Source organism: Meleagris gallopavo, chromosome 6, assembly GCF_000146605.3.
Source record: "Meleagris gallopavo isolate NT-WF06-2002-E0010 breed Aviagen turkey brand Nicholas breeding stock chromosome 6, Turkey_5.1, whole genome shotgun sequence".
Classification (NCBI taxonomy): domain Eukaryota; kingdom Metazoa; phylum Chordata; class Aves; order Galliformes; family Phasianidae; genus Meleagris; species Meleagris gallopavo.
In genome coordinates this window covers 8220132-8247789 of record NC_015016.2, presented here as the reverse complement: position 1 = coordinate 8247789, position 27658 = coordinate 8220132, and the positions used below count along the sequence as shown (strand labels likewise).

At 40.9% G+C, this 27658-nt stretch overlaps 1 protein-coding gene across 3 annotated transcripts in view; it reads right to left on the bottom strand.

Annotated features, from left to right (window-relative positions):
* Window positions 1–27658, bottom strand: part of DNAJB6 (DnaJ heat shock protein family (Hsp40) member B6) — a 48585-nt gene that overhangs the window by 9296 nt on the left and 11631 nt on the right. For 2 of the 3 annotated variants that reach the window (XM_010712394.3, XM_003206958.3), the window contains exons 6-8: window positions 20151–20282; window positions 19151–19292; window positions 18221–18291 (exon numbers count right to left, since the gene is read on the bottom strand). In XM_010712394.3, the coding sequence (XP_010710696.1) occupies window positions 18221–18291; window positions 19151–19292; window positions 20151–20282 (345 nt within the window). Of the gene's footprint in view, window positions 1–18220; window positions 18292–18855; window positions 18896–19150; window positions 19293–20150; window positions 20283–27658 lie in introns of those variants that run through there. The other variant, XM_019616261.1, reaches the window with a different exon arrangement.

Sequence of the window (27658 nt, the reverse complement as noted above, 5' to 3'; positions counted from 1 at the left end):
TGAAAAAAGGGCCTCACTGAATTCCTGACTCGGCTATCTGCCCACTCATGCAGAGGGCTTCAGAGCTGTCTCCAGGTCTGCCTGTAGCCAGGGAAGTGCCCGGAGCAGAAGGCTCCATCAGCTGCCTCTCACCATACTGGGGCCATCCTGACATAGGAAGGGCGAGCAATCTGAGCACCTTGTCCTGGGCAATATTGCAATGGTACACAGCACAGCAGCTTGTCACACCTTGTCTTCCCATCTGCATGGGAAGGGTTAGCCCTGTTTGAGGGCGAGGGATAGAGAGAAATACTCATGTTAGGCTAGCTATGGGGACCATGTAGGAAAAACAAAGCGAACGTGGGCTCACAGGGGATGGATGCTGGATATCTATAGCTGGAAGGATGGTGGAGAAGCACTGGAGATCGAATGAGGGTGGAAAACCAGGCTGAAGATGCTAAAGATAAGCACATTTCAAGGACTAAAACGGATGCACTCTCCAAAGAATGGACGCAAAGCAAACTGAAACCTGATGTCTGGAAAAAGTACTATGAAAGATGAGGCACCCCAGTCATTCTCATGGTATTTTTCAAATGAAGACACTCTTGCTGCTGAATATACAACAGTACCAATGCCGTGAAGTACGGAGATCAGCTACTTAACACAAAACCCACACATCAAAAAGCAAATGGTAAGATCACAAATGAAAGCATTGCATGGGGGAAACAAGAAAACAATAAGAAAACAGAAAGAAAAACTGAAAAGAAGGGCGTGTATCAGATTTGTCTCCTACAGGCTATTGGAAGTGTCATTAATTCAATTACTTAAATAGTTTTAATAGCGCTGATGAAATACGGCGTCATTTTGTTTGCATCAAAAGCGATGTGTCACACTGGGGAGATTTCTCCTGAGCATCAGCTGCTTCAGGAGGGGTGTGTGCTCTCAGCAAGTGCATGTGCTCTTAGTTCACAGCTGGAAAATGCTTTGAAGATGGAAAAAGGACCACGTTTGCAGAAATACCCACGGTGTGCACCAAACAACCGACGCTCCCAAACCAAGCAGGCGGCATCGTCTTTACCTTGTAAGCGTACCCTGGGAGATGCTTCTGAGGGCATGAGGAAGAGGAGGCAAGGTATTTTTTAAGTCATTTCACAGCACAACATAAGGCCTCGGGGAGAGGAGGGATCCGGCACGTGGCTCACGTCCCCATGTCCAAACACCACGCCAGCATGAGGTCTCTGCGGCAGGGGATGGCTGGCTGCCATCGCATGGGAACAGCAAGGCAGCGGGCAAGGAAAAGCTCAGGGGATAGAGTCATAGAATCATAAAGGCTGGAAAAGACCACCAAGATCATCTAGTCCAACCCATCCCGCCATGCCCACTGGGCCACATTGCTACATTTCTTGAACACCTCCGTGGACGGTGACTCCACCATCTCCCTGTGCAGCCTGTGCCACTGCCCAACACTCTTTCTGAGAAGATTTTTTTTCCTAATATCCAACCAGAACCTCCCCCAGCCATTCCCTATTTCCCATAAGATCCTACAGAGTTTCCCACTCGCACGTTATACAAACAGCACTGAAGCACGTGTCAGTCTGGTAATGCTGGCTCTATCAAGGTGAAGCCAGTGAGACACCAGGAATGAGAAGGAATAGGAAAGCCACATAACAGCAATCGTACGTGCAACAACCAGTCTAGATTGTTCACGTCCTAACAGTGCACCAGAACTGAGACATTCCTCCCACAGAAACACAAACCACGTTGTTTTCCTTCCGAGATATAAGTCTTGCTTGATGAATGTGCAGCATTTGTATTGACAAGCAAGTGCAGGAAGGAGAACTGCACTGCATTGCAGGCCCTAAAGCCCTCTGTGCATCACACCCCAATTAAACTCACAAATACTTAACACAATTGCCTATGAGACCAGGTGCTCTGCACACACCCCAATAAATTACACCCAGCTGTGTAAGAGATCAATCCCAACAGCTCTCCTCTAATCTAGACGGCATGAAAGGAACAGTCTGAAGAATTCAAAATAACCTTATCCCTCCCAGTGCCATGCTCACAGCACTGCTGCTCTCTTGCCCCCTCCATCAGGTGCTCCCAGGGCACATTTAAGGTTTAAAGAACTCAGGGCAGACCAGGAATAAAACCAGCTGTACCACCTGCAATGATGAGATTTAGCTGAGAAGCTTTTATCATGAGAAAGTGCAGCAACCAAGAAGTGCTGCAGCACTGTTAGAGCTTTGCCTGCACTGACATTTGCACTGGAAAAGGCATTGAGGAACAAATTTTGAGGACAGCACTGCTCCAAAGCACCCTTGGGTCACCGTCCTTCGGCTCATCCCTGCCCAGAGCTCCCACGTGTGCAGTCCCGCAGTGGGGACCGACCTGGGTTAAAAATAATGCTCTTTCCATCAGCTTATTTTTAACTCAGCCCAGCCCCTACATGCCACAAAACCAGGGGACGGGGTAGCTCCTGGGGTCCAGCTTACATCTGCCATAAGCAGATCTTATTAACCAATGCAAATATTAATTAAAAGCCTCACAGCTATTTCACTTGCAAAACCAGCTCAGAGAAGTTATGCTTCTAAGGGTTAATTCTGAAAATGAGGGTTTAGGAATGACAACTCTAACCTTTAAAACAGTCATTAGAGTTTGATTTTCAGGTTCTCCCAATGAAAAGCTGTTTCTGGTGATAAAGAAACCAAAGGGTGCTATGTCTCATGGCACCAAATAAGACCCCGGGACTGAAAACCAGCTTGTGGTAGCAGAGCTGCGGTGTGGGGGGGAAGGAGCAGAGCCTTTAAGCTGTCATTAACCAGCAGAGGGCAATATTGCCTATCACGTGGGGGAATGTTATCAGAAAAGTCACTGCCAACTCTGACTTACTGGGCAACACTGGATTTCATGTGTTGAATGCAAAGTGTGAGTCAAGGGGCCCAAATCCACTCCTGGGAAGTGGAAATCGTGGAATCATAGAATGACGTGGGTTGAAAGGGACCATAACGATCATCTCGTACCAACCCACTGCTATGTGCAGGATTGCCAGCCACCAGACCAGGCTGCCCAGAGCCACATCCAGCCTGGCCTTCAATGCCTCCAGGGATGGGGCATCCACAGCCTCCTTGGGCAACCTCTGTGTGAAAAAGTTCCTCCTAATATCTCACCTAAGCCTTCCCTGTCTCAGTTTAAGACCATTTCCCCTTGTAAACAGCCATTCCCTCTCCCTTTTATGTGCTCCCTTCAAATTTTGGAAGGCCACAATGAGGTCTCTGTGGAGCTTTTTCATCTCTAAGCTAAACAAGCCCAGTTCCCTCAGCCTTTCTTCATAGTAGAAATGACACCCACCAGGAATGACATGGCAATGAGAACGAGGACAATGAGGTGGGACAGGTAGATCCTGCTGCACACCTGAGCCATGGTGAGGGCTGATTTCTGACTGTTTAAAATATGGGATAACTAACGATTTTTGGGATTTTTTTGGGCTCAACCCCAGCATTTGTGTCTCCTTCAAGGCACGTGAAGCACCTCACGTTCACATCCATGAGGTGGGAGGCAGCGATGCTGGAGTGGCTGATGCCTCAGCAGTCAGGTGCTGTGGGAAGAAACAGCTCTTTACTGATGGCTGCATCACCTGTCCAACGGGGCTAATGAGCACTCCTACATCACAAGTCTGGTGATGCCATCACCTGCGTAAAAGGTTCTCATTTTGAAATGGAGGAGCCCTGCCCACCAAATATGTACGTGTTCATACTAAAAACACTTTTTATAACGATAGCATCGTTATTTTGTGTTAATTAGTGTATATCCTGGCTTTCTGGAATTGAACTGAACTCCTACTAGGAATCGGTAGTAATTAATGGCAAGATAGTAATTAAAAGAAGGAGAGCAAATAGAGGTAAACATCCTGAGGATACTGAACCACATATTTCAGCTTACCACCACTTCCCGTGCAAAAGGAAGCTGAGACTTGGTGGCTTCTGCACTGGCAGCCCTACTGTTTGCATGGCATTTCTCTGCATGCTTAATGAAAAAGAAAACCAACACAGGATTATCTCCCGCATTAAGAAATACAGCACAGAAACTGGGTGACACATTAAGACTCCCAGTTTGTGACCCATGAGAACTTTGCTCTGCTCCTATCTTTCTCAATTATGACCTTGAGCATGTCCAAATGCCTTTCTAACACTTTCAGATTCGAGGTGATTCACAAGCACTGAACTCTCTGGGGCCACCGCGGTGAGGCTGTGTGCTCACTGACTGCCCCCGGTGCTATGGGGAGATCTGGGCCATGCTGAGAACAAAATCCCCACTGGAGGATGTTTATCTGTCACAAGTGTCACAACCTGCTGATAAGACCGTCATAGCAACACAGCTTTCTGCTGTGACAACAGTTCTGGTGTTCATATTTACCTTGGTGGATGAGAGCAGGGTTCTTCTGTGACTCAGATCGGACACTGCTGGGAAATGCGGTGCTTTAGAGGAACCCGAACCCAGAGATCAACAGCTTCTGTCGCTCCTTCTCTTAGAGCTCTGTGCCCGATGCCATGCAGCAAGGACAGAACGCCAGGGCAACAAGCAGCTACAGCAGAACCCAGAGCAAGGCTAAGCTGCTTTCTCTGCTAGGAGCTCACCACAAGGAAGCGGGGATTTCCCATGATGCTTAGAGGAAAAGCAGCCATTTTGAAATCTACTGATAATAATAATTTAAAAAAAAAACAACAACACAATTGGCCTCTGAAGCTCAAAGAGCCTGAAATCATTCCGAAACTATCCAGGGAATGCCGGAGCAGCTGCAGAATCTGCACCATCACCGCTGGGCAGAGCTTTTGTAAACCGTAAGGGAGTAACAGTGAAGCACCAGACATTTTGAGTTGTCTTTCCCCAGTTGCCAACGATCGTTTTTCCTCTGGAGCAACTGCCCAGCCCTCCTCAGTGCCCCTGTTTGTTATATTCAAAAAGAGAAGGAGATGGAGGGCTTTGCTGCGGTGGCCGATGTCCTCCATGCAACACTGAGCTGGAAAACTGCCCGAGTGCTGAGCTGCTTAACAACTGCGTGTGCTGTGGGCTCTCCATCAATCAATGCCCTCTCCAGGCACTGGTGGGGATGTCCCACCTCGTCCCTCCCTCATCTCACAGCTGTGCAGCGTCAGACACGTGTTACCCACCTGCTGCTACAGCCTCCCCTGCTAAGTCTGTAACTTCAGGGATTTTGTGCAAGGTTTCCCAGGCTGTTGTTGTTCCCTCTGCTGTGGGAGCCAAGCTCAGACCCATTTCCTGAGAAAGGAAAACAAACCCACAGTGGCTGGAGAAAGCATGGGAGGTGGTGGTGAAGTCACCGAGAAGTGATGGAAAGAACAGGGACAGGGAAAAAGGACAGAGTGTTGAAGTCAACACTGCACTTCTATTTCTGTCGGGGCAGAGCTGCGGCTGCAGCATGCCTTGTATTTGGGGAAGGGCAAGGCTCCCTCCATGCTTTCTGCTTAATGCACACAGCAATCCTTTGCCCTTCTGGCGTTTAAAGCTGGCAACACATTTGTTCCTTTTATTCCTGCTCCACCCGTGCTCAGCCTGTTCCTGCACCACCCACGCTCACACTATAGGGAAGGCAGGGGAATCCCCACTGCCCCTTTTCCTTCTGCTGACACCACTAACCTGGAATATATGCAACAGGAAGGGCTCTTTGCACCCCCAAGCCTTCTAAGGAGAGGTGTTCTACACCCCTTGGTCTCATCCTTCAGCCCTGCCTGAACCAACATGAATCCTATGCGAATCCAGCCTGAGCTACCGATGCCCACAGCCACTCCTGTTTGAGTGCACTGACTGCTGCAGCCCGGGGTACCAACAGGGGAGAACATGGATTCATCTCCTCACTGCCAGAATATACTCACCAGATGATCCTTTAAAGCCCAGTATAACTAGCAGGTAACACGAACCCTCACGCTCCCATCAGGCAGAGACGTCTCCATTTGCACGCTGCTGCTCAATGTGAATTTCATTACATGCAAAAGACTCCATCACACAGAGGTCTTGCTCATAGAGACTACTTAAAAGCTAATGCTTTCTGTATTTCTCATGCCAAATAAGACCTGAGATGAAGTAGGTGACTCTGAGGACTCTCAGTGTATTTCCACCTGCTGCCGGGTCACGCCAGATCCTTGCCATGCTTTCCTTTGAACCACTTCACATTGCGCTAAGGTACAGAACCACAGTACCTGACGGGTTGCAGATCTATTAGAGATTTCCACCTCAGCCATAGCCAAACGTGCCAGCAGGTCTCCTCTCTACCACAAGGGACTCAGAACTCACATTTCACTTTGAAATTGGATTTTGAAGCACAAACCAAAAGCCTTCTGAAAGAAAAAACAACCGGCCCTTATGATACAAAGCTCATTGGTTTCCAGCTCTTTTGTTCTTGCAACAAACTTATCTTTAACCCATTTAACTAAAATAAATTCTCAAGGCATTGCGTCCTGTATCCTCTTAGAGGCCTTCACCCCAAGGAGCATCCCTAGAGCAGTTCAGGGCAAGACACAGATTGCAAATCAGACTGCTTTGTTATGCTACTTTTTCTTCCTGCTGATTATTTAAATCAGTTTTCAAAGGCTTAATGTACAGCAAATCCAGACTGCTGTGAAATGATACAAAAAGCAAAGCCATGCAGTTAAAAGAAAAAAAGAATCTTATGAGTGACTTCACAAAAATGTGATGAATGACTTCCACAGCTGTTTTGTCAACGCTTCCATAGTAATTTGGCAAAAGCACAAGACTGCCAAGTTTGCGTGCTGATCCAATGGCTATTAGTGCTGCTGAAGTCTTACAGACAGAAGGCAGGCTCCCTGTATGATGGTGCATTGCCCTTGCTCAGTGTATAAGCTCTCATCTTTTCAGGTTAATCATTTGAAAAATATTCTCTTGCACCCGAGCCTTAAATATGACACCAAGGGTTTTACATACAATTATAAAAAAGAAGAGCTATCCACCCTCTTTGGTTATATCCCACAAGATGGAAGCCATTTCTCATATACACACAGGACATCCAGCTCCCAGTGCAGCGTCCCAGTGTCTGCACAACTGCCTGATTTACAGAGCATACAAAGAATACCAGAACCTTTTAAATGATCCTGAAAACACCACGTGTTCCCTGAGCCAGAGATCTGGCAGTATATTATGAACCTTCACAGCAAAACCCAATGCCATTTTTTGACACCTTCCTGACAACAAAGAACACTTTACAATTAGCAGGCATTCTTGTTCAATATTGACAAATAAAGATTTAATTTATAGGAAAAAAATCTTGTAAGTTGACTTTCAAAGCTAATTTTGATTGTTTACCTAGAAGTCAGCATCCAGGCCCAACAGGAGCCACCACTCCCAAGCTGTACCACTTCTTGCTGTTCAGCATCTCCAGTTCTAAACAAACTAAACTGAGCTCTTCAGTCTACGCCTTCAAACCCACCATAGCTCAGGAAAACTACCAGGTATTTTCCAAACCTAAGGCCTATCCACAATAAATATCGATACAACTTATAAACACATATATACAAAGTTAGAGAAACTTGTGTACGCACTGCTTGAACTGAAGTCCTGACCAAACTAACCCATCAGTAGAAAGCAGAGAAATTAACATTTCCTCAGCTTAAAAAACACCAAACCAGAAACACTTCTGTGACGCAGCAACAGCAGTACTTACAATTATCCTTTGTGTCTGGAAACAGAATCATCAGTCACTGCATATGCTGCTTCTGAAGAGATCCAGTTGGAAGAGAGGGCGTTCTACCAAAAGGACTTTGTGAAGCAGGAGGAGCTCACTGATGTCAGCATCTGCTTGGTACGCTCAACGCAGACACTGGGAAGGCCACCTGAGATGCAACAGGCACTGGAGCAACCGTGACACAAAGCTGTCCACAGTCTGATACCATCCCAAATGCCGTACCTCTGCCTTCTGTTTTTATTACACCTTTGGGATGCAGGGGGTGAAGCACAAAGCACAGCAGTAACACCTTCGGAGCACAATCTCTGGGACCAAATGGCAAAAAAGGCAGAGCAGAACTGAAGAAAGCCATAAAGGCTGAGAAATTGGAGAAGGCCAAGTTCCAGAGGGGAGCACGGGGTGTCCTAACACCTATGAGCACTTAGTGCAGAGGCAGATGCACCCATGGAAGTGATGTACCCACAGTGGAGCTGCATGCCAGAACAACAACTCACCACCTTCGGCTGATGGAACTAGCTCTGCTCAGCATCAACCAGCTCACCCAGCATCTCCCATGGCTCTGCAAAGGCAACGAAAAGCCTTTCCAAATACTTAAGTGACTTCGTCAGCAGATCCACTCTACCAGTGGAATAAATATTTGAGAGAAAAAAATTGCTTCATCAGGATTGCTTCACTACAGGCATTTCTGTACAGTGAGCAGACCAAAGTGCAGGATCCAGCTAACCTAATTCCCTTTCCTCTTCAACACCACTAAAATAAAAATCTTCCCAGAAACACTTGCCAAGTTTCGCTAAGCTTTAAGAAGCCAAACCTCATTTACACTACAGCATTTCCCCCCAACTCTGGAAAATCATTACTGTTCATTTTGCAGAGTTCAAAGTGTACTGCAGTGACCCTGTGGTACCAAAAAAAAAAAAACCTGAAACAGATGCACAACAGATGAAACAGATTTCCACACAAATACATGCATGCAAATCAGCAAGTGACATAAAAAGTCCCAGCATCTGCTGAGAAACAGCTTTATTAAGGGAAGCCTTCAAACACTGAATCTCCAGTGAGAAGTGATCAATAAACCCCTGGTCATAACACAAAGACGCTGGGACTGGTCTGATTACAGAGAAAACCCTGCAAAGACCTTAGTGTCCATCTACATTGCCATCTCCATTGAAAACGTTGCTGTTTTAAGGGAATGTGTCTCAAATCTCTTAAAACTGGAGAGGCTTTAACCTCTGTTAGTAATATACTGTCTAACTGACATTAAAGCTGCACTCTAAGTTGCTGACTTGGCTACGTGCTACTTACAGGTCCATACTCAACACCTGAGACGCCAATAATTTGGAGGATTTTAGCACCACACCCAGAAAACACAAGAGTTAGCTGTATCTGGGGCCAGCCAGATACGAATGAAAGGCAACTTTTTGTTAGAGAAGAGGCTGGGAGGTGAAACACACACACCCATCCCTACCTCCTGCTTTGAAAAAAAAAAGGCTTTTGCTATTGGAAACTATTCTGCCCAGGGCAACAAGCACCTCCCCTGCACTCAGCTCCCTGACTTATTCTACAAAAACAGTTACCAGGGATCTAGTCATCTTACATAAACATTGCAAGGAGCAAAGCACACACGTGATCTCAGAGTAGAGGAGAGGGAAGAGTGGAAACTACGGCAGAGCGCTCAAAGAATCTTTCGTTCTTGAGTTTGTTCATCCAGAACAGGATGGCTCAAACACCCAGGTTTTCTCTGAGAAATGGTTTATTTCCTCAAGTTTAGCTTTTTAAGAAATGATTGTAAGAATTATCTTCTAGCTTCACTGCACAAGGAAAAACTTAAAATCATCTCCATCTCCTGTTGTATGGCACATAGCTCTGTACTGCAACCATTAATTGTGTAGTTAAAATTACTAAAGGCAAACACTGCTTGGGGTATGGGAGAAATTACTCAGCTTTTAATCTTTAAAACAGGATTCTCTTCTAGTTCTTCTGGGCTAATACTCTCAAAATGGATCAAAAAATAAGTCCACACCAATGCTTTAGAAATATTTTGGAAAGTCTCATGTAGTGGTTGGCAATCCTAGATGAGGGAGCGCAATGTTTGTTAAGGTCTTTTCCAATCCAAGCCAATTTATGATTAGATATTCCCCCTTACAAAAGATAATGGAAGTGATATACCCTCCATTATTAGCTGGTATTGACATAACATCACACAAATCTAAGAATATGTATCATGAAGTATATTTCTTTCCTTTCTATCAAGCAGTGGAAAAGACAATAACCTAGTTAGTCGTTTTCAGCCCGATTCCCTAGCTAACTTGTTGTGTTTTGCCTAAGAATACCTGAACACACAACTGGAGGGAACTTGTGTCATACAAAAGGTTGCATTTCCTAACTTCAAAACAGGCTCTCCATGGAACGTAACTCAAAAACGTTGAAGTTCCTTGGAAAATATGGATAAGCTGGATGCAACTATTTTGCTTTAAGAAATTACAGCCTGACACTTTTAAAAATAATAGTCTTGAAGTGGTTTTCTGCTAACAAAGTCTGCAAATACAAGGTGCACACTGGCTACATACTTCAAGAGTAGAATGATTTCTGTGCAGCACTTCTAAGCCAAGAAAGGGCCAAGCAGCGTGGCACGTACACTTATTTGCTTTTCCATTAATGAATTTTCAGGTAACCACAGCTATGGCTATATTGGTGAAGCTGCCCTGCGTTGAGTCTGTATTTAATCAGTAGGGAGGAAACTGAGTTTTTGTAATTTGCATAGAAAGAAAACTTCACAAAAGCTATTTTAAGTGCTGAGTATTTAGATTTCAAAAACATGGTTCATTTGACCTCAGAAGAACTATGATTTAGTTTTGGTAGTTCCACTGCTCTCCACGCAAGGCACCTTCCCAAGAAAGTTAGGAAGGACCTTGAAATAACAGAACTGTGCCATTAAGTTATATGATAAAACATTAAGTCTTATGATTTTGTTCCAAGATGTGTTTTATGGTTTTATGACCCAAATGCTGCTGAGTTAGAATTCCAGGAACTTGCCTATCCACAAGCTTCTCTTAGAAATAAATGTGATTAAAGATGAATATTAACAAATGCAGCTTTGGGTATATTCAAAACCCAAATAAGCATCTACAGTTTTTTTTTCATACACATAAGCCCTGTAGGAGATTCTACAGGCAGTTCCCTGTAGAAATATTTTTTTCTGACATAATATACTTTTAAGTATTTAGCACACTACCAAAATGGCTCCAATTAACAAAAAGCCACCTCTTTTCACTGCAGTAACTCCACATTCAGAACACGCATGTTGCTGTCCACAAAAAATTTAACACACACTGAGAATAAAACTTGAAATCATTAAAGCTTTGACAACATTTTTTGAATGAACAGTCTGTTCTGACAAATCAATCTTTGTCATAACCTTGTGTTAACAAGAAACCTCTTAATCTTTATCTCAGGACCTGAAATGAGGATCTCTCAAGGTTTTGTTGGAAAAGAAACAGGAGACATACAAGGGCTCACTGTCATTACAAATCAAGTTCTCTGGGACACCCACTGAGGTCCTTGGCCAGGTTTCCTGTCTGTCACTGAACGCCCAATCTGTCCACTACAAACAAAGCAACAACTTACCTTAACAGTTCAGAACATCTTTCCCACATAAATTCCACTCTTGGCATGTACACACATCCCAAACTGGATGCTCTAGAGCAATATTCATCACACAATACCCGTGTCCTAGATGCACATGTTGCCTCCTGTCTTCCCAAGCACACTGCTTCCACCAGCCCTCCCAACAGCCAAGTTGTCGCCACGTGCAGCCCCAGCCATCCCTTCAACTCCTTCACCACTAAGGCACCCACTGTCTCAAAATGATAAAAAATGTTATATGCGTGAATGTTAACCCATCAGGGAGGGAGGGAAAGAGACAATCTTACTTAGACTCTACGAAGAAAGGTCAGAAGGACCTCTGCATCTTGCATCTTGAGCTGCACCTCAGGCTCCTGAGTTTTTGGTACTACATAGAAGCTAAACACTTGCTTCCCACTAAAACATAATTTAAAGAAAGATGAACTTCAAGACAATGTAAGCTAGAGAAACCACTTCTCAGGGAAGCTTCTTCAACAGATCATCATCCATGTGTTAAAAAAAATGCATGTTCTTATTTGAATTTGTCTACCCTCAAACAAACATTTATGTTCTTCCAAACAAGGTACAATTTAACATGCACTTCTACCTTACTGTTATACATATTATTTCTAACTTTTTTTTTAAGATTCAAATTGGATTTGGCACATCATCCTCAGGCTGCAGAATTACCTTCTTTTTCTGCCCTGGCAGGAGAAGCAGCCTCTGCATTAACACACAGCATCTGCCAGCACAGAGGCGTGAACAGATGTGGGAAATGCCCACTTCTCTATTCACTGTGACAGCTTGTGATCAGGTTTTCCTGACAAGATAAGGCAAAGGCCAAGTAAAGGAAAAAGTCTTTGGAATTTATGTCTACGGCCCTAGCAGGTTGAGTTGGTTTCTTACTTCTGCCTTACTGATTTTTTGCCCTGCAAGTTACACTGTGAAGCAGCATCATGAATATCAAAGATGTTTCTTTTTGGAGCTGAACTATACAAGCCAGAAAAATGGAAGTTCAACTGGATGTATGCTGTGAAAGGAAGCGTTTGATGACTGTTCTGTTTTCTCTTATACCTTCCTGAGAGAAAAACCTACCTCTTAGGCCTTGATCAGTAGCTAAGTTTAAGACTCAAGCCAAGAAGTACATGAACACTACCCATGCTTGCCAGCAATATCCAAATGCATCCAAAACAAACTGAATTTATAGCTCTCTACTGCTTCCCTAAACGTTCACTCACCTCCCAGTTTGTACAGAAGAGTTTAAGAATCTCCTTTCTGTAACAGGGGGGTTGGAACTTGATGATCCTTAGTGTTCCTTCCAACTCAACCCATTCTATGATTCTACTGAAACTAAGTATATATGATGATAAGGATCTGATCATATTTCCCATAAGCAGTCACGAGAAATGTGTGTGCAGAGATTAGCAGAATAATTCTGGGACGTGCCTGAGCAACTACCTGACAGGGCACTTCCAAAGAAATCAAAATACCAAAATGTAATCTGATGAGAGGTAGTATTATTAGAAGAAAAAATAGTTCGTCCTATGAACAGCTAAGACAGTCTGGAGGAAAGGCTGAGCTTTCAAACAGAAGTCCAAAACAACTTTAAAATATTCCCAGCCTAGATCCCTGTGAAAGAAAAATGACAGAGACCAAACATGAAAGTACTGTGGAATAGGTACTTCACATAAATAAGAAGCAATATCCTGTTGCTGAGTAAGACAAATATCACAACAGGAGGACAAATTCTAATTAAGTTTATGGTTTCATTTTTGTTCAGTTCAGAGTAAAGGGCAGCCTCCAACGACGTGCCCATGGAAACCACCAGAGGTGGCTACAGACACATTTACACAAACCTGTGATAAATAAGCAAGTTAATCTTATTCCATGTATCAGTTACAGTGATTAACACACTGCATGTGTTTCTGGGGAGAAACTGAAAGGCCAATGATCTGCTCAGCTCCTCTACAGGATGCGTTAAGGCTTCTGCAGGCTTCGGATTTTTTTCTCCAGCTAAACTCCCCTCTGGGAGCAAATTTGAATCAAGCTTGTGACTACAGCAAAGATAGAAGAATCCTATCCCAGAGCTGCTGCTTTGCATCTTTAGCTGCTTTGCTAATAGCTTCAGGCAACTAGGTTACAGACAGAACCAAAATAACTCTCTTCTGGCCATCAGGAATGTGCGCTCCAAAATCTGAACTCTACTCAGGCTGTACACTCCTTAACCCACACCATTCATCTATACAAACAGACCCACAGATAAGACATAATGCAGGTTTCATATTTCATGTTTAACAGTAAATAAGAAGAGGAACTGAAGCCTTCTGAATACAACATGCTATTTGTTATATCATGTAAAAGACCAGCATCCTTACTGCAGTCTTTACAAATGGTTCGTATTTAACCTCTCAGAATTAACATGCAGTTGTGTTAAATAATTCAGTTTTATTTCAAGTACTGGTAAGTCAGCAACTACAGGCTTTTTTCCTTTTTCTATGAAGTTGCATTTGAAGTTGGCTGCATTGAAAAGAACAGCTGACAGCACTCTGACCTGTGATTTGATAGGAAGGATAAGCTATAGAGCAAACTGAAGTACTAAGAGCTGTTATCACCAGCCTCTAAAAATGTATTTTCCCAATTGTTAATTTAAGTAAAGCTCAAAAGTTATGTACTTCTACTGATTTTAAATTGAATCCACAGTGCGACTTTTATTTTTTTGCCTGACAGTAATGTCAGTAACAGTTTGTGTCATTAACAAAGTAACTTTGCTTGGTTCCAACACTAATGCAGCATAAGGGTCATTTTTGGTATTTTGAATGGAAGATGAAAAGGTTTTTTGCTTTAAACAATCACCTGAAGACAAGCAATAACAACACGGAAACCCAAACTACATTTACTACTATATAAAGCAAATTTGAAGGCACAAGTCAGTCCCTAAGTAAACAAGACCAGAGGGAGCAAACAGTACTCTCAAAGTCTGGATAGAGCTGACTATCCAGTTACTGATGTCTGCATTGCAACTACCCCGAGAGAACACAATGACTTACAATAAGTCTAAGACATTCACAACATCAGGACCAAAGAAAGGTTTTCCAAAATCACTTCTGAAACACTTCCCCAAGAAGGCTAACAAGAATTCTAACTCTAAGTTAAAACATTATATGAATACAGCGTTCTTTAGAGAAGTTCTCTGGCCGTAAGCATTCACACAGCTATACGCACTCACTGTAAAATGCAACACTTACAGCTAGGCACCATCTTCTTACACTCACAAATTAAGGCAAAATAGGAAACAAGCTCATGTGTCAGACAGAACAGAAACAGATTCAGGAAGTTCAGGTTTCAAAAAAACGAATCCCTTGTCATGGTCTAGAATACAGAAGCACATTGAAATGCAACACAGACACACCTCTGCTCACACCTAGAGCTACTATACGGAGGGAGGCAAGCACATGGGACCAGTCAGACACAAATACTGACAGAAAAGTACATAATACACTTGGGCTTATTTAGAGTTTTTGGGTTTTTTAAAGTCTTTCACAAGTCCTGCCTTCAGTATTCTAAGACACAAACCCTCAGTCACGAGCTGATATGGTCTGACCTGCAAACGCCACGCATGCTCACTCTGCAGAGCAGAGCTCTCCCACTAAGACCACAAAAATGCCTGTGATTCTCAAAGGATGAGGTCTTCTGAGAACTACAACAGCTGCAACAGTTTTAAAATGTGAAGCATTCTAAGGCAAAAATCACAGCTTTTTCAATAAAGCAAAGTGAAAGGGTAGATGCCATGCAATCTGGAAAGTTTAGTGCGTTGCATTGAAGTTACCACCATGCACAACAGACCAAAAAGAGGCTGCACCAAGAAAAAGCATTACAAAGTTATTGTATTCTACCAATGAACTTTGAAGCAGGGCGTGAAAAAGTAAGTGACAAAGATTCCAAAGTTTCATGAACTCCATCTTAGCTTTTCCAAACCGCCAGAAGAGGTTTGATTTAAACTGGGTGGTGCCCCCAGGCATTCAAATTAATCCCTCCTGTGTGAAGGAATGATACTTTTAACCGTACAACACCCATTTTTGTCAGCTCTCATCCCACTGCATACATGATGTGTAGTATTTGCTAAAATTAGGAACCTTTGCTGTTATTTTTTGTGCTACCTGGGCCAAAATGTATGTGTAAGGAGATTTGCTGCCCTGGATGACCCATAGTGTGTCAGCTTTGAACATACATGCTAAGTCCATGTTAGTAAGAAAGGGTACAAAGGTTTCCAGAGCAATCTAATAAATGTATTTTTCCAGAGAAAAGAAACTCATTTCAGCAGCAAAATGACAGTCTGAATATCTAATATGTAATAGGAAGGAAAAATGTAAGTTGGATCCACAATAAGCATAGGATGAGGATTCATTTCTGTATTAAAATGAAGCTGAATGCTGCGGAGCTGTACTATTTCAATTAATTCTACATATTGAAACAGGTGGAGACTACTGCATTTTAGTCACATGTACAGTGTCAGTTTTTCAATTGCAATTTACCCTTGGGTGAACATTTTAAATCTCTCAAACAAATGCAAGCATGTGGGTACAGAACTGCCGCTAGTAGCCATGCTACCAGAACTGCCTCATTAACTTGAGCTACTTTCAGTGTTAACCTACCAAAACTGAGAGTAAAATAGAAGGTAAAGTTTGGCTATTCAACATAAAAACTAATGGGTATCGACAGGAAGGAATTCAAACTCAACTCCAGAATGTCCTAATTTTATTTGAGTTTGTTAATCAATTTTGAAGTTGCTTTTTTTTTTTTAAACAGTTTACATAACTTAATGGAACATGTCCTATAAATGCAAATTAACATTTGTCAGAACTCAAGACAGCACAACAAAGTCAGATTTTGAAATAAATTACTTGTTTAGTTATCATGTGGATCAAGAGGAAACATACAAGGGGAAGGAAAAACAGCATCAATAAGAAAATACTGTTTGTTAAGTTCCAGACTGAATTTGTGCTTCTACACACACACAAAAAAAAAAACCAAAAAACCACAACACTGAAGTAACAAGAATTCTGCAAAGAACTTGAAAAAGGACATAACATCCTAGTCCCAAAATCAAAGTATACATTAATGCCCACTATCAATTTGGTTCTCTGAACTTAACATGAGAAAGAAATTTAAGAGAGGCTCTGTTCTAAACGTGCATTAAATTACAGCAGTTTTTCAGATAGGTGGTATTAGGTGAAAGCTGAACCAGCTGTTTTGCATGACAAATATGAACAAATCTTTGTTGTATTTAATAATTGATGCATTTGTTAGTACAAAGTAGATGATGTTCAGTAAGAAGGCATTAAATGATCACCTGAAAACACCATGCTATTTTCCTAAACATGAAGCCAGACTACAGAACTTGGTGAAGGCCAGATGTTCAAAGCTTGTGCAAAGACAGAAGCTGCACACCCATGATTTAAGCATGACATGACCCAGGTGTTAACATATGCCAATATTTATTTGCATTCTTCCTTCACATTATCAAATCATCTTCCACTGAACTTTGAAAATCTGGTCTTGGCTACAAACTGACACTTTGCCTTACTCAATTAGTTAAAAGGAAAAAAAATATATACATATACAGAGAGAGAGAGAAAGGGCACTCAACCATCATTTTTTTGGTTGATGATAAAATGTCAAAACTAAAATGAGTTCTTCAATCTAGACATTTTCCTTTCATTTGTCCCTGACAGTTTTGCATAAGTCTTCTCCAAATCAACTGTCTGTTCTCAAAATGTGCAAAAAAATTTTAGCATTCAGAAACCTTTTTTATTAAAAAAAAAAAAAGACTAATTTTTTTGGACACTGTACATTATTTTTTGAATTAGCCTCAGAACCTGAAGCCTTAGTAAACTTAGTTTTTAAATGGAGGGACACACTTTTGCCCCAGAGAAAGGGGAAAAAAAAAAAAAAAAGTATTACAGCAAAAGATGGAGTTAAGAGAATCAGCCTATGAATGCTTCTTAAAAACAAGTGCTTCAAATGCAGGTTTAGAAAAGAAATTAAATATGTTTGCAGTCACACTGAAGCAAACATCTGCAAAGATAAAAAGGCCCTCATCCTTAAGATAGAAGAAAAAGATGGTGGGGAAAAAAAAAAGCACTGTTTTCCCAAGTTGCCCAAATCATACACAGACACAAGAAGGTTACAAATGCCATTCATGAAAGAATGCACCACAAACATCAGCATTTATTCATTTTGAATTTTTTTTTTTTTTAGCAAATGACAAAAGACCCAGCTTACTGGCTTCACTTTTGTTAACCTTTTGCTTACATTACACATTTAAACATTTGTCAAAACTTACTAAGTTGTCTGCATTCATGCACAACTAGAAAACATCCTTAATTTATTTAAACCAGAAATGCATTACCAGAAATGTATTAACATCGTTCGCTAGTAAACGTTAAAAAAAAAAAGTTGAAATTATTAAAAACCTTATCCTGGAAATGTTAACTTCACAGCAGACTTAAACTACTATTGGCTCACATTTCAAACAAATTGGAAAAAGCAAGATTCATGCTAGTGTTAGTGTACATCTTGCCCTAGCACTACTGAAGGATCATGGTTCACCTTGGATCATATATGTTAAAAAGAAAAGTGCATACAGAAATTTACAACAATTTTAAGGACAAAAAATGGTCCTATTGATGTGGTCCCAACAATTAACTCAAAAGTCTATGACAAATACGAGCTCCGGTGAGCTATTTATACTACTTAAGTACGGATATACAGAAAGTTGAGTTCATTTGAAATCTTCAAAAATTGTTCCTGTCAATCCTCAAATGGTGGCTGTTATAGCTTAAAATTTCTGTTAAATGCGTGCGTAGAACTACTTGTTATCCAAGCGCAGCAGCTGCTCCTTACCATTTATTGTTAGCGACCTTAACTGGCCATCTTCTTCAACTTCTACTCTCTCTTGTCCATTCTCAACAATTCTGTAGGACAGAACACACAGTTACCTATTTTAAAGCACTATCAGCAGTTTGAAAGCCTACACCAGACCTAGGCTTCTAGATAATGAAGTGTAACAGAGCACTGCCTGCTTAACACAACAGTAGTTGGCAAGGTTTCACAATTAACAGTGCAGAAGATGTAACCAGTAATTCCATCAGTGATATTGCTTATTTCCAGAAAGCAATCTTCCTGCTCTAAGTTTGAATCCTACAGTTAATTCACACCTAGATTTTAACTAGCATGGCATTGTCCCTTCATGACTAAAATGAAGAAACCACACAGATGAACATAAACTCTGAAAATTGAACTCAGTGAGGAAAACACATCCATATTAAAAATGGAAGAATGTCTTCCCATTCAAAACAAGATGTTATGCAAAAATGATTTTCATTGGGTATTTCTTTTCCTTAAATGTTTAAGTACAGTAATCATATTCAATTATTTAATCAGTAAGTTGAAAGAATACTGAACATAATGTAGGGTACTCTGCATTTTCCCAAACGCAGTTTCTCCTTCACCCATGGGTATGCTTTGTGCAATACCTGAAAACACCTTCATTTTTAGGCCTTACAAGGCTGAACAATTCTCAGCTACTAGGAGCTTAGACAAAAATCACTACCTTCTCCATTTTCACATGCTATAACTATAAGCAACTCAGCAAAGCCAAGAGTCACAGAACCCAACACCACTTTTTTGCCTTTATTTTTTCAGAAAAATCCAAATTTTCTCACAACCACAACATCAAGAGAAATAACACAAACCAACGCTGTTGGTACATAAATAGTTATATGCATGTATGTGTAACTATATATTTCTATGTAGTTCATGGAAATCTCTTACCTCTTTGTAGTAATTTTTCTGCCGTTAACTATTTTAGTTGAGGTTGATACTGATTTGAAGTTTCCCATCCCACTACCGCCAAATGACGTAGAGGAGAACGAAGTAAGGCCTCCATGTCCCAGAGAACCAAACGAAGTAAAACCTATTGGGGAAAAAGTTAACATGAAAATTATTTGACCAAAGCCATAATTTTGCATGACTGTGGTCTTCAAATTTACTCAAACTACCTCCTAGCTTTGGGATGGCCTTTGACGCTCCATCAACACAGCATCAGTGACTCATGGCATTAAACACCAGTGTGAATCTAAGATCTCCAGCCCCACTGACTTCTTCCACATGGACACAGTTCCAAATGCAGAGCATTGTCATTTTTTAAAGAAAAGGCCTGTCAGCTGAACCCAACCATTGTAACATTATATCCCCTCAGGATAAAACTAATAGCTATAACATGTCTGATTTTTTATTTTAACAAAGACAGTGGGTTGCCCTACGTTAGCAGGCAACACAAGTTTTGTATTGTTAACATCTCAACTAATACTCAGAATCTTAACACTTGAAACAATGCTGACTACCATAAACTCTCAACAAGCTCTGAGCCACAGACCTTACCATTCGAGTTAACTATTCCAGAACTCATTCTAAATAGTCCCATGAGTTTCAAAACACAATTTTCCCAGGGTGTTTTCCAAAACTTAACCAAACGCAGTCACACCAGTGCTCAAGGACAAATAGAACTAAAACAATTCTCAAGCCATAGAGAAAGTGCACCATAGTCTTAGAGGTCTGTTCACTTTTTATCAACTTTCAAGTAGACCAAATATTGTAAGAAAGGTTTTGTTTACATTCAGACTTTTCAGAGAGCAGACTAAATTCCCAAAACATCAGTCTCACAGTTTTCCAGAACTAAGAAGGCAACTTTTAAAAAGTATTTATCTGCTTACTACACCGAGATCCTTTGTGAACCAAAACCACATTCTTTGTTAAATGCTACCTTATTTACCTGTGTCAAATGAAGGAAAAGGACTTCCAAAAGCTGGGAATCCACCAAAGGCAGAGAAAAATGATCCGCCAGCTCTGTTTCTGCTTCCCCTTGGACCTCGTCTGCCCCCGAAGAAGTCCTCAAAAGGATCTTCTACAAAACAAAAGACATTTAAAGAGGTTAATCTCACTGTATTTCATCATTAAGGCTTCTTTGAATTAAGGAAAAAAAAAGTTCTAGTTGTAAGGTTCTTCCTTTGAAATGCTTGATTCTACTGAGATAAAACATTCACTCAAAAGGCAACTCCCATTGTCCTTTTGGACTAAATTCTGTCTCACGTTTAGAATTACAATCATAAGTAGTTGATTTCCTTATCATTTTAGCCATTTAATATTAAAACAACAATACACTTACTCAGCACAGTAAGCAGTAAAAGTTATAACATTAGTATACTTATTTCAGATGCTCACACAGCATAATTGACTGGGGAGCACAATAAAAGAACTGCAAATAAATATCAATTTAACTGTGTCCACTCAGCATTTGTCAGATTTAGAACTCTTCAGATGCATTATCATGATCTCTACACAGCAACAAGGGGTAACACTATGGGAAAATTAAAATTTCAGAATTTAACAGTGTTTACAATATTGGACATAAATACTGCTCGCTGTTCCAGATACTGCAGTCCACCACTATGAGGTCTCTGAAAAGTAACTTCCAGAACATTTCTGTCAATAATTGAAATATAAAAAGCCCAATCGAGGACTGAACTATGACTCAAATTTCAACTACTCCATGTGTTTATTTTAGCTGTTGCCACACTAGGTACTTTAAGCATTTATTCTGGTGCAGATTTAAGTAGTAAATTATGGGACACTGTGCATTCAGACACTATCAAGCAGGAGGAAAAGGTGAAAAACAGAGAGTGCCATGGAAAAAACTATGTCATGTGTATACACAACATTTCCATCAGCAGCAGTTATCAATTCCATTCCCATTAGGAGAGCAATAGATTCTTTCTAAAGAGAGATACTACACACATATAAAAAATGCCTACCTAATACATTTTTATGTATAATTTTATATATGTAAATAGACACCTCTGCAAGAATATCCCCATTTACTTAGAAGCAATCAAGCTTTCCTAAAATACAGATACTCCTAGGCTATCTGAAAAAGGATTTTTACTAACACTCTTCAAACAGTGTTAGATTTCAGTCACGTAACACATACTCAATATATACATTTCTTATTTTGAACTCCAAAGTTCAAAACCTTCAGCTCCTCAAAAAGAACTCTACGAGGATGAGTGCTGTACAGTACCAACAATTTTACCAAATTTTACAAGTGGAGATTCAATATTGAAACTAGGTCTGCTTAAGCCCTTCCTGAGAAATGGAGAAACTGGTGACAGCATCAGCAGGGTGACGAAAGCAAGGTAAACTGATGTAACTGTACTACTGTTCTGGTGTACTAATTGACAACCAAAAGGTCAGAGATTAGCCCACTTCTGGTAGCACCACAAAAATCCAAGCTCATGTATGCTACATCACCAAGTTCACTCATAGTGACATTTCTAAAGTAATCAGTCTGGTAATAAAAATTACTACTTCCCATCTGGTGCACGTGTGATTCGTTTACAGAAGTGTCACAATGTATTTAAGGCTGAACAAATAAAGCCCCTAAGGTCCAAGAACATATTCCCACCAGGGAAGATAGAAAATGCCAGGAACAACAAAAATAACCCTAGTTTACACAGTTATTGAATAAAAAGGCAGGACCAAACTTTTATCTTACATACACCACCAAGCAATGATAAAGTTTCCCTTGTTTCCAGGCTTTTTGGCTGTTGTGTTCCTGTGCTATTTTTACTTCAAGATAATCTGTTATTATCTTTAAAACTTTAGAAATAAAACCAGTTCTTGGGCACAGCAATATGGGAACCTGCAACTACAGTTTGCACGTCCCAAACAAGCACAGTAACCATTCTTTTTAAAACTGCTTTTTTTAAACCACTGCAGCTAATTGTTTTGAAGCCTAATATATTCTTGCTAGGGTGACTCAGAAGTTAGTTATGAAGGTCATTCACTCACGTGTACAAATGATCTATATTATATTACTCTCACTGTTAAGCTTTCTATTTATAGCCCAATTTTTCCTGTTACCTGGAGTTTGAATAGAAACAAAACAACCTGCCATGTAAGCTCTGAGTATAAGATCCCCCCGTGCTATCAGCCTATTCCACAAGTGACTCTCCCACATAGCAGCCAAAATGAAGATTTTATGGGAGATCCCCACTGTCAACACAGCTGCAAATGGATTACTGCCTGCTTCTCTCCTAACCTACACTTGGGCATGCTCCATGTCAGCCTTTGGCAACCTTACACACCAAAAAAACAAAACCTGTACTCCATTTCCAGCCTCAGGTGATTCCAGTCTGCAGTTCTGCTAATAATCCTCCGATGTTCTGCCAGTAATTCTAACGAATAAGTGAGATGCTCAAACCAGATCGCAACTGATTGCTGAATCCTCAGCAAGACAACTCAGGCGGGGAGCTGGGAAGCTTTTCCAAGGCAATATTCTCTCTTTTCATGACTGTGCTGACAGCCATTCAAGTACAGTACGCAGAAAAAAGTGCCAAACAGCAGAAGGCAGCAGGAGGCTTCTGCACGATCATTTGTTGTATCCCACACCACATACACATTCATACAGCAACCTCGCAACTGCTCAGGCAACGTTTATGCTTTTAGACCATAAATCAGGATGATGAATAGCCCCACTCAGCAAAATAATAACATTTCAGCCTGGTAGGTCTATTTTTATGATTTAGCAGAACCTTTCAATTCATGATAACCTTTCCATATAGACAGCTTTTCCAAAATGGATCAAATGAACCAAAATATCGGGGTGTTTTGATATAATGACTCCTCCTACAATAATAATTTTGGTGCATTTTACAATTTATGGTTTTCTTTTTTGATGTCAAATGCTTATCAGAGCAACAAAACTGAGCAGAAAAAAAAAAAAGTCCTCAAAACCACACAACAACCACAAGTAAAAGACCCTTCCAAAAATGGAAAACAACATACTGTGCAATTCACAAACATCATAAAACCAAAATACTGGACCTTAAGTCCTACTGAATGTTGTTCATTTTAATCAGGCTAGTACCAGAAGCTTATGAGATGACAAACTACCATTCTGACATCAAACTTGTGGCACCATGAAAACAGCAGGGACCAAAAGGTGAGAGGTTCAGGAAGACAGGGAGAGCTTTCTACTAGATCAGTGGCATGGGATGACACAGAGACACTGGGGAGAAAAGTAAATGCTTAAGCAAAGAACTCATGGTAAACTGTTAGGAAAAAAAGAAACACAACAAAGGACTCTGGGATTCTTGCTGTTGTTAGGTGGAAAGACTGCAGTTACATAAAGCCAAGTTAATATATAGGTAGGAAGGAACACAAAACCTCCAGCAACAGAAGACACGTTAACAAAGCCATCTGAAAATTCTGATGTTAGAAGTAATGTGTTCCTAAAAGAATTTACTTCTAATACCAGAAAAGATCTCTGCTAATTCAAAAGCAACTGTCCTGTCCATCTGGGTAAATCATACCAGCTGCTCACTGGTGTACAGCAGAACCCGACTTTATCATGTAGAAAATAATTTAACCTCAAAACAAACCTAACTCAACCACCACCACTGAAAATCACCCTGCAGCTCAAAATGAAGTAGGTCATGATCCCCTCCTCACCCTCAGTTCTCAGCTCTAACAGACAGGATTTTCTCACTGTCAGCAGCGTGATCCACTTGCAGAATACCAGAGAAGATGAGCTCCTTTTTGCTCTCCTGTGCTGTCCTATGACCACAGAACTGTATGACAAGTGGCATTAACTCACTGATCCAAAAGAAAACACTGCATGTTTGTATTGTGAGCTTTCTCCTGCATCCGTGAGCTAACCTGACTCAGCACTGGCAAGACTGGAGTATCTGAAAGCAAGCAGGCAGGAAAGCACAACAGCAGAAGAAGGGAATGAGGGAGGTAACAGCTGAGTACCTGCACTCGTCCACAACCCAGTTTTACTTCATGACTTTCATTAAAATCAACTTACAACATTGCTCAAACCTTCATCAAAAGTAGAAGTAAAAGTACCACACTTCCTACTGCAGTCACTTCTACCATGACACTATGCTAGCTGGGGCAATCAGATCTCACTGCTCAGCCTGATGGAAGTTCCACCACATCAGTTTTCTGCGGCGGCTCCCAGTGCAGCTGTAAAAGCAACTACACTGCTACAAGGAGTGCAGAGAACAAGTGCCCAGTGGTCCAAAGGAGCACAGGAGCATGCTGCCAGCAGTACTGCCACGTTAACCTTCATCACACAGTAAAGCTTATCCCAATGCAGTACTACTGCTCACCTCCAAAAAATTGAATAGTCACACTGTTAGCAAGTGTTCTCACATGCGCAAACTGCTTCAGCCAGAAGCTCTGACAGTAAGTATGTAAAGGGTCACTGTAAAAACAGGATTACTGCTCAGTCATCACCCTTTGGACTACCTGCCCAACCAGTAAACCTTCTTTCCTTTTGTTCACTGCAAGGGAAGCCACACTACTGCCTCTGCCAAAATACGACAGTGAGGAAAAGCTCAACACCTATACTGCAGATGCAGGGGGATGACACCATAACTGCAGTGCACTGAGCAAAGTGATGCTGAAAAGCTGCTTGGCCCTTACAGAAGGAAGCAGTCTAAGTGAACTGTATTCAGTATTACAGTCTGCATTGTTTCAGCAAGCAAAGACAGAGCCTGCCATGAACTCTTTGTATCAAAGCACACTGTAAGATGTATGGACCATATCAGAATCATCAGTGTAATAAATGCAGGTCAGAACAGCACACTCATGCAAAGGTTTGTAGGTTTGTAACACGTCCAATAAAATGAAATTACTGGAGTAGACATTTCTATCTTATCTCCTCTTTGAAAAAGGTCTCAAAGATACAGATTCACAGAAAATACACACAGAGCTTACACTATAGTTTCAGAGAGTACCCAAGACACAATAAAGTGTACTATCAGAACTTCACAAGCTGCAGAACCTATAGGCATTTCCCAAGGAAAAATTTTCATCCTTAATTATAACGTATACTGCAGTTGATCTCTTGATGAAAAGATCAGAAGAGCCACAAAGATGCTGTTGCAAACAGTGCTGATTCACCTGCCTAGTATATTTCACCACATTCCATAATTGCACATTCCATAAATGAAATGTCAAACAGATGCTTGCCCCACTTACTTATGAAAGCTTACCAGTAGAATTGTCATAGCATTTGAAAAGACTTTCTAAAGACATATAGGAGTGATTCTGGATTAGCAATTTCCTACATAAAAGAGATTGAGAACATTACCTTTTAATTTCATCTAAACCATAATTATATAGACATAGATCACTGTGCAAATCATAGAATCATAAAATCACTCAGGTTGGAAATTACCTTAAAGATCATCACATCCAAGGTATGCTCAGGCAAACCTTAAAAATGAAGGATTCTTCTATTACCACCGTATGACCTGCTTGCCTTGTGCCATGCCCAGCACTTGTCCTCTTAAAGACAAATTTAACCTGCTAGACATCCAAGGAAAAAAACCATTTTGGAGACCAGTAAGCTGAACCAGCTCAGAGATGCACACAATTAATACAATTAACTAAAGATAGGGGAAAGAAGGCGTGCCTGGGACCTCCTCTTAGGTCAGTGTGCCATCAAACAGCTCCTCAATGCATCTAGGGGGACATCAGCCAAAGATTCGAGTTTTAAGAGACAGAGGAGAATTTGGAGCATGGCCTCTTCAACAGCACAAGCTGTATGGAGCCAATGCCATTACTTCTGTCTGTGTGATAATGCTGGAGGGGTGAGATTATTCCTGCACTGGAAATGCTGCCTTTGAATCTATAAGGTTATATCTGATACATCACTGATAGTAAGATCCAGACCATTCCCTGAATAATTGTTGCACGCTTCCATACCAAAGCAATGAATGCACAAAGCTCTGAACTTAATATATACCAAAAGTTGCAAATTTGCATCAACAAAAAGTTTAATTACAAAGTGGACAACATTACGCAAGACAGCTTTAATTGAAAGCCTCCTCCATTTGCAGCTCTAGTAATCTAACAAATTTACTTTGCCTTAGACTGTCTAATCATCATAATTATCACAAAATGGAATTACATGTGGATTAAAACCATGATCTTACTCTCGTGCCCTAGCAAGACTATATCTAAATTTAAAAAAAAAAAAAAGCTTTAGAATTTGAACTTGCCATTAATTTGAACTTGGTAATTTATCCAGAAATTTCTGTCATCTTCCCTTGGCTCCAACTATTCAACAGTCACTTTTCTATGCTTGTGATAAAAAGCTTCATGAAGATATGCCATTTTTTAAAAAATGTCCTAAAATACATTTCATATAAAATACATTTTGCAAGGATTACTGCACACAGTTTTTCACGTGAAGACTCTTTAGACTTAAAGTAACTCACCACACTTCTCCAGAACATTCACCTACTGATTATGTACCCAGTATTGCAGAAGTCAACTTTCAGTAATTCTCTGTTGTATAACAGAACCAAACTACATAACATACAGCTATCCAATTGAGTTTCCTTGACAAAAATGTCTGCCTAGTTAGCCATGTAACAAAGTTAGATTTTTACTGTTGGAAATCAAAGGTACAATTAGAGTTTTGAATCTCAGAAGGTACACTGATAAAACAAGCTAACACGCTAGAGCTGCCAAGTTCATTATCTACATAGAATGAGACAGACTTCTCTCAGCCATCAAAGTCCAGAGAGGACACCCATATGGAGCAGCTTAACACATCTGACCACAGAGAAAAGCACTATTCCTTGCAGGATTTATTTGCTAGACACACGGATATCTAATGCTGTTTGACATGCTCTGAAGTATCCTGCCTAACTCCTAATAACTGAAGGGCAGTGATCTGCTCTAGCGCCTGGGTTTTATTTTCTAGCCCATACAGAAATTATAGAGTCTATACTGAACATAGGATCTGATCTCCTTTATAGGTCATAACTTATGCAGCAGAACATACACTGAGATGCTGAATTAGAATTCTAGCACTTCTGAGAAGATCCTCATACACTCGAGCAAGTAAAATCACAACGACAAACGAACATCAGCACTATGGTAAGATCAGTTTAACAGTTTTGTCACACACTGCTTCCTTTACCTAAGCTAAGCACAGACTTCAAGAGATACCTAAATTATCTAGATACCTGTAGATATCTGTACCTACAGAGGCTCCATCCCCCAAGCAAACAAGTGACATAAAACCTGGAAGATTCTCTAGCTGATGTATGCAGCTGTTTTTATCTTGATCCCAGAAAATCATTTGTGGTATACCAATTCATGCTGGGAGACATGCTGTAACAGTTTAAAGTAACCTAGTCAGTTCAGAAGCTCTCCAAATTACATTAAATATTTACAGATCAAGAGGTCAAATTCAGC